This window comes from Anabas testudineus, chromosome 2, assembly GCF_900324465.2.
Source record: "Anabas testudineus chromosome 2, fAnaTes1.2, whole genome shotgun sequence".
NCBI classification, from domain to species: domain Eukaryota; kingdom Metazoa; phylum Chordata; class Actinopteri; order Anabantiformes; family Anabantidae; genus Anabas; species Anabas testudineus.
In genome coordinates this window covers 25,899,253-25,906,601 of record NC_046611.1, presented here as the reverse complement: position 1 = coordinate 25,906,601, position 7,349 = coordinate 25,899,253, and the positions used below count along the sequence as shown (strand labels likewise).

The window sequence follows — 7,349 nt, the reverse complement described above, 5'->3', positions numbered from 1 at the left end:
CCTGTTATAGACTGATGATTGCAACTGCACCTGGCCTATTTTCTTGCTTTTGTGTAGTGATAGAGCAGAGTTTTCTACTATGTTAAAAGCAAATGAGGTATTTGTGCGAATGCGTTGATTCTTTTGAGATGTCGTGTCTCCACAGAGCCCCCAGCCACACTGATTTAAGATTTAATTGATTGTCTACAGACTGAATGTTTTCTCCTTCTGGGAGCTTTGATGTCTAAAATGATATGTTCTGGTAATTTGTAGATGGATGAAAATGACAGTGGCAATTGGAATAAAGCAGCATTTCATCTGTCTAGTGTGAGAAAATGAGGGCTGTGATTGTTGAGTGCCTTTTTATTCAGTGAAATACTGCAGGGGGCAGATAGGGGTACAGATGTCAGATTAAAGACAAATGATGCTGGCAGCTGATGATACGTTTAAGATTCACTTTGAGTCAATTGAGCTCTTCTGCTTGTGAGCATGCTAATGTTAAAATAGCCAAGGACACATAAACAGAAAGTAAAACGTAACGGGCAACACAGTAACACTTTGTTCATTTTCATCACCTTCGTCCTTGGTTTGCTTCACTGTTTCCACATGAGAGGATTGCTGCTTTTCTCTCTCTTGCACCTTTCAAAAAAAGCTGTTGGCAAAGCAGCCACAAAGAAGAGGAAAATGTGCTGTAGAGGATTATTGATCGGCAGACCAGTGTAAGTCTGTACAGGAGGGATGGCTGCATATGAGTTTAGATCTTTCAATTCTCAGCAGGCTATTATCTATCACTGGGGTTCAGTCAGAAATGTGTTGGGTCATGTGGGCGAACCAACTCTTTAACAAACGGTGCAGTGGGAGAGTCCTCGTCTGAATCACATAATCCAAAACATCCGTTATTGAATGAATGATCCAGATGTTTTCTCCTAGATGACATTTCCTGTTTTCTCTCATTAATTACGCTGCTGTCAAACAGCTTTGTTGCTCACCCTCTCCCACACAAATACATTTCTAGAAGTATTTATATATTACAAATAACCGGCCTTCTCATTTCTGATTGGAGCCTGTTCAGTTGAAACGTTGTTGGTTTTTTTTCTCCAAGGTCGACAGCTGCTGGTCATGGAGCGACATCCTCAGACACATTGACAGCAGCTCAGTGGAGAGCTGCAGCTGAATGACACTTCCCATCGGGAGCCAGAGGAGGGCAAATGATGAGGATGGCTCTGCATAACAATTTTAACAGTCGACTTCCTGAGACGCTTTAAAAACTTTAAACTTTAAAGTATGGAGCAAATAACAAGGCCTTTATGAAATAACACTCCCTCGGTGTGATTACTGTGATCCACTGTGGTTTGTGTGAGGTTAATGTAAACTTCTGACCTTGGCATCAACACGTCTCACAAAACGTCATCTAATGTTTTCTTAAACTAAAGCACAGACTGTGATTCTCAGTGGAAACGATACCGACATGAGTTATTTTGTTGGTCCGGTAAAATGGCTCACTCGTTTATCCCTCTTCCAATCCCATTTTGGATTGGTTGCCAAGTAAAGCAGCGTTTGCTGTTTTGAGGTTGTTTTTCACTCCTTCCTTCCATTTCCTCATGACTAAACATCCACTCTATCTAGTCACACCGTCAGACTGCAGCCGTCTAGCCAGTGGTCTTGCTGAAACGCCAGGGAGATGCTCTCAACAACACTTCCTTCACGGGGTCAAACGTGTGTGAGCAAAAAAGAAATTGGAGGAGTGGGAGCTGGGAATGAAGCTGAATAACCAACTTTGATTCTCCCCACTCAAACTGTGACTCACTGGGAAATTACAGATACTTTACGAGTTTGTAAAAGCAGTTTGTCGAATAAGAAGCTTCATCTTTTACTGATATATTAGAGAACAGCGATTTCCAATTGTATATGAGCATGTTGTGGACCGGAAATTAAATAATAATTACATATTTAATTTCTACACTTTTCACGGCAGTGTATGTTTCCAGTCCCAGTGGGAGATCATTCCTCTGTGACCAAGTGCCTAAAGCCCTAAGACATTAAACTCAGTTCTCCTCTCTCTCACTCCCACTCACTCTTTCCATCCTATAATACACCTTGAGACAGGGTGGCTATTCATGTACAACACTCAGCACTTTAAAGCTTAAAAATACATAAGCTCAGATCGACATGCTCACCAAAAACGGTAAAACATACTGTAGAAAATGAATGTAATGATAGTTTCTTTGTCAGTTTTTCTGTCATTTCTTGAAGAATCACGAGGGATTTTTATCCATATGTGACAGTTCAGCATTCAGTCAACTGCAGTCTGCTGGCTGACAGATGAATTGACAGTGTTGATAGCTGCTGTATATTCCACTGAGAGGTCTACTGAGGCGTAATTACTGCAATTCTACCAGGCTTACTGAAGTGTTTGGATCAGTGAACAACTGTATAAACAGTTACTGTGTGTGTATATTCTGAAATCAGAGAGAAAGAGGTTCATTTGTACTGAGCCAGGAGACGCAGCATTTCTTCAAGAATGAGCTGAATAACCAAATTTGTTATACAACAACATAAGTTTCCCCTCTGCTCTCTGTGCTCTCTCTTGATTAAGCACACACAAGTACAGTACACACACTTTGGCTGGAGCTGCTGTGCTGGCATAAGTGGAAAATGGTCTTCATACTCCTCTTTTGGATTGGGGCAGTAGGGTAGGTGGAGGTGTTTCTTTTTCTTTCTTTTTTTTTTTCAAAGGGGAGGCCCTTCAAGATGTCTGACATGTTTCTGCAGGACCGCAGGCCACTGGCTGGCGCAGAGCACAGGCTTGTGGTGGGCTGTTTGTCTGCGTGAAACTGGCATGGCCTCCCGTTCTCCTGCATCTGTTCTCCATTAGTAGAGCCGAGAGTATAAAGCAGGGAGCTGACAGGGGCTGGGAACAGTCTAGTTCCTGCCTGGATCATGGGGTTTACTATCTGGCTGTGTGTGCTGTGCCTGCAGGCGAGCCTGCTGTCACACGCCCTGGACTGCTCAGGAGTGACTCAGGGAGAGCTGTGTGTCAGCGGCCAGACCGCAGACGGACAGGTAAGAGACGCACTTCTAATGGATGTGATAGTTATGGGAGGACAAAGGTGTTCATTATGTATCTGTCATCGTGTGTGCTGTTGTGACACTACGTGAGTAAGTGCAACCTGTTTGAGCCTATTTAAATGTTGTTTGCTTGGAGCAGACTACATAATAACCAACTGTACTCTCAAATGAAAGTGAAAACTTTGAATTATCAGCATTTTCTCCGCCAAGGACACTTTCTGCTTAACACTTTATGTAACGTAAGCTGGCACTAAAACACGGTTATACAGATCGTATAGATTGTATATTTGTCTTTAAATTTAATACAATCCACAATCACTTACATTACTTTCCTCAATCGGACTAGATTTAATCAGAGGGAGAAAAAACCTTCAGCTCATCACTCCGTGTAAAGAAAAGTATCTTTACGAGTTTGTAGTTTGTGTTTAAGTTTAAATGATCCGTCACATATTGAGTTAGTTAGTTTTTGCTCAGGCACAGTGTGGTCACTTTGCTGGAATGCAAATTCACTACTTCAAACGAGGCTGCTGTGGCAATAATAGTGGTCAAGTGTGTTTGAAGATGGCAGGAGATGTGTATAGTCTAAACCTGACTTGCGGTGAAGTATTTTTCTTTTCCAATAGAAACAAAGTCTCATTGTAATGGTTTTTTACAGACATAATGCCACTGCACCAAAAATATACCCCTCTGTGGAACAAAATCCTTCCACTGCCCTTTTTCGTTTTTTCATGTGGCTACCGGCTGTTATCCTTTAAACTTGTGGCTAGCATTTTTCTGCGGACAATCCTCGTGTTAAGTCCAAAGTAATCACCCTCAGTTAGACAACAAATTCAGCAGCTGCAGGACGAGAAAGGAGGATGTTCACCCCCACATGAAAGACTTTGAGACGGGAATTTAGTTCCATCTGGGGGTGTTTGTGCCACATATGTGCATTTCTGCAGCTGTTATTTGTGATGTAATTACAGCACATACAATTAAAAGCTTTAAATGTGGTGAAAACCAACTAATACCAGAGGCAGCATCTTTTAGGAGGCTATATTTGGTCCATTTGATTTAGTTTACTTGTGTCTGTTCCCACCACTTGTCACTTGTGTTTATAATGGAGTGGAATACATTAAATTAGTAATTTATGGAAGTCATCAGCACATAATATGCCCAGCAGCAGAAATCCAAATAGACTGTGGCAGGTTTTGATGAATATCCTTTACACACCCACACAGACACAAAACATACAGCTTGGTTTTACAGACCCAGGTTGTCTACACCCAGAAGATCACAGCTTTAGCTTCACACAACAGAAATGCTGCTATGTTTGGTGACTAGGGTGCTGAGGAATATTTGTTTTCTTAAGGAATTGCTTCAATCTGTGTTAAACAGGACAGTATAACTGGATTAGTCTGGATCAGTGCTTTACTTTAACTCGGTGAAAATAAAAGATGGTGTAATAATGCAGGAATACTCCTGCTTTGCATGAATTTATAACTCGGGAGTACATTAGTTATGCTGTAACATAAATTCACATATGATAAATACAGCATGGATGTTGACTCTTGATCCTGTCTTCTTCTCCCTCTTCTTAGTACGATGATCAGAAGCAGCAGAGAGCGCTACCCTCATCTGAAGGACTGGTAAATGTCACCCCTTTCAGTTAGTATAACATAGTATAACATAAGAGAGGTGGCAGTGACAGACAGAGGTGAAATACAGTGGTGTGGAACAGGGAGGTGCGGCGTGAAGGGTGGCTGAGTTCATTTTTTTCTTACATACAACTCAAAACTTAGTTATGTTAATGAATGCAAACTGAATAACTAGATAATTATGTTGCTTATATTATAAAATGATGTAATTGTGACTGAGCTATCTGGCAGTGACTACTTCATCGCTGCCATTTATGAAATGAGAGAAACAGACAAACACAATTTAATGACTGTCCATTAAACACAGATGTGTGCACCCTTGCGCCCTTCTAACACATGTAGCCTATAGTATATTGCAATTGTCCTTCTACTCTAACCTATGCAGCTGTTGTCTTGTGGCCGATTCTTAAATATTCCATGCCACAATGCTGAAAACTAAAACAATCTCCTCAATGTAGGTCAACAGCAATCACTGTAAGCACTTTAAATGGAGTCATAAATGATTGTGAGGCAGATATTTTGTAGCTTAAGTAGACATCTTTGTTTTCAACGGGATGGAAAAAGAGTGGAAAGGAAGTTATTATCCAATACTGGAAACAATCTTTTTACTTCCACACTTATATAACTTGGAAAAAATAAGTATTTGTGGAGTCAAACTGCTGCAGTACTCTTTACCACAAAGTCCTGGTTGGCAAACTGAAACCTGTTGTTTCTCAAAGTGACAGACCATTTATTAGGAAAACAAGTGGATCAATAGTAGGGCTGTGTTTATGTGCGATCAATGAGAAATGCAGGAAATGGCCAAGCCAACAACAATAACAGATTTTTTTTTCTGTTTCCTCCTCTTAATGCTAAAGTTTGCAAATAAAACAAGGGGGACTGAGAGTGATGAGGACAGGACAAAGCAGGATCTCACATAAGACTTCTTGTTTTCCCTCTGTGGTTGTGGATGTGATTGTGACTGTCTCATTCTTGCAGGGTTTGTTCAGACGTAAGAGACAGTTGGAGCGGAGGGGTCCCACCCACCTCAGTCACTCCAGCATACCCGGGGCTGTCTCTGTCAAAGGCTTCCCTAACACTCTCATCCAGGTACACCATTCTTGTTAGTCACACACAGACACGGGAGGGGAGTCAGAGTGAGCAAAAGCCAAAAGCGGGGGAGGCGGTTTACAGCAGTGACTGCTGTTGACCAAGGTCCAGAGAAGATTTAGTCATACTGCATCATCTGTGTGCTACCATCCAAGAAGGATGCACAGAAACCACATTAGTTGCTCACTTAATTGATAAAAGAGTCATGCTGTATAAGAGCATGCAAGTTAGAATAACTACAGTACACTAAAAGGGAAGCACATGGGAAGTGTGTGTGTGTTTCTTTATTTAATGGCTTCAAACAGAGCACAGATGTGTGTAGAGTGTGTATCTGTGTGTGTAATAGTCCCCATGTCTGTGGTTTCTTAGGCTGATAGGTCTAGGAGACACTTGACTCCAGCTGCGATTAAGAAAAGGAACCGCGTCGGCTCCTACTCTCTCCTTAGCAACGACAAGAAAACCACCCCCCTACAGGTGAGTCTCCATGGCAACATTTGAGTGGAGGAACAACTGGGGCAAAAAAAGTCCTGATGTGCAAACAGAGTTAAAAGGCCACCTCACAGGGTTTTATTGGATCAGTTGGTGGGCTTGCCAGCATAACCAGTTTTCTGAAAGGGCTTGTGTAGATATTTAGACAGTGGTACTTTCAGTTTTGTGGTGGAAGACCATAATCTCCTTCAACATACTGGAATAAGTCGATTTCCTCACAAATAGTGTCCCATCTGTGAAACGCTGACACTGTGTCTCACTTCCAGGTAACCAGAGTGAAGAGACAAGCGAAGCCAATGTCCCCCAAGAGGGACTCAAGTCGTTCTGGTGCTTTCTCTGTTCTGGTGAGTCGATATGTAACAATTAGTCTCCTACATGCAAATTTGCCATATGTTTGATGCATATTTACATTATGTTTTCTGTGCTCTACAGGGAGATCCACTGAATGATGGAAGAACAGACCCAAAATAAACATATTAAAGACATGTCCTGCCAACAACAACAAGTGGTTGTGCACGGAAAAAAAGGTTTTACAATAAAAACGCAAAAACAAACTTAAGTTTGTTGTAAAAACCTGATATTTGAAATAACAGCTTTAGTATTTAATGTGTGTGTGTGTGTGTTCATCATAACTATGTTAGTCAGCTTATCAGCTAGTATGCACTTATGGATACTTTTATATACTATTTTAAGTCTCTAATATATTCCTGCATGTTATAACATTACAAATGATCCCATATTAATATTGTATTTTTGCCATTTTGTTGTAACCTATTTAATCAGATTCCTTCTGAAAATTGTGGGTATATTTTTGCAGAAATAATTCTGGTGTTATTGTATCAGATTTCAATAAAAGTTTAGTAGAGACACGTGGTGTAAATGTCTTTACATTAAGCACTTCATGCTTCACTGGAGCCTTCTCTATGAAACTGAATAATAGTTTTTGCGCTCTGAGTTCTATTAAGCAGCTCAGTCTTTCCCTCTCTCTTTCCCAGAATAACACACAGGGTCTGCAAAAGTGCCTGACTGATTCATAAAATTAAGTATGGGGAGGCTGAAATACCACTAAGTCCCTAATTACAGATT

General features: G+C 41.0%; 1 protein-coding gene across 1 annotated transcript; it reads left to right on the top strand.

The window, feature by feature from the left end:
- The first annotated feature begins 2,728 nt into the window (after window positions 1–2,728).
- Window positions 2,729–7,132, top strand: si:dkey-12l12.1. The gene is made up of 6 exons (XM_033326847.1): window positions 2,729–3,042; window positions 4,629–4,676; window positions 5,664–5,774; window positions 6,144–6,248; window positions 6,530–6,607; window positions 6,696–7,132. The coding sequence occupies exons 1-6, from the start codon at window positions 2,920–2,922 to the stop codon at window positions 6,732–6,734; spliced, it is 504 nt and encodes a 167-aa protein (XP_033182738.1). The 5' UTR covers window positions 2,729–2,919; the 3' UTR covers window positions 6,735–7,132.
- The last annotated feature ends 217 nt before the right edge of the window (window positions 7,133–7,349 follow it).

Excerpts from the sequence above, each read along its gene's own strand:
- si:dkey-12l12.1 (XM_033326847.1), top strand. The coding sequence starts at position 2,920 with ATGGGGTTTACTATCTGGCTGTGTGTGCTGTGCCTGCAGGCGAGCCTG. Across the intron at positions 4,677-5,663 it reads TACCCTCATCTGAAGGACTG|GGTTTGTTCAGACGTAAGAG; the intron begins GTAAATGTCACC and ends TCATTCTTGCAG. Across the intron at positions 6,249-6,529 it reads AGAAAACCACCCCCCTACAG|GTAACCAGAGTGAAGAGACA; the intron begins GTGAGTCTCCAT and ends TCTCACTTCCAG.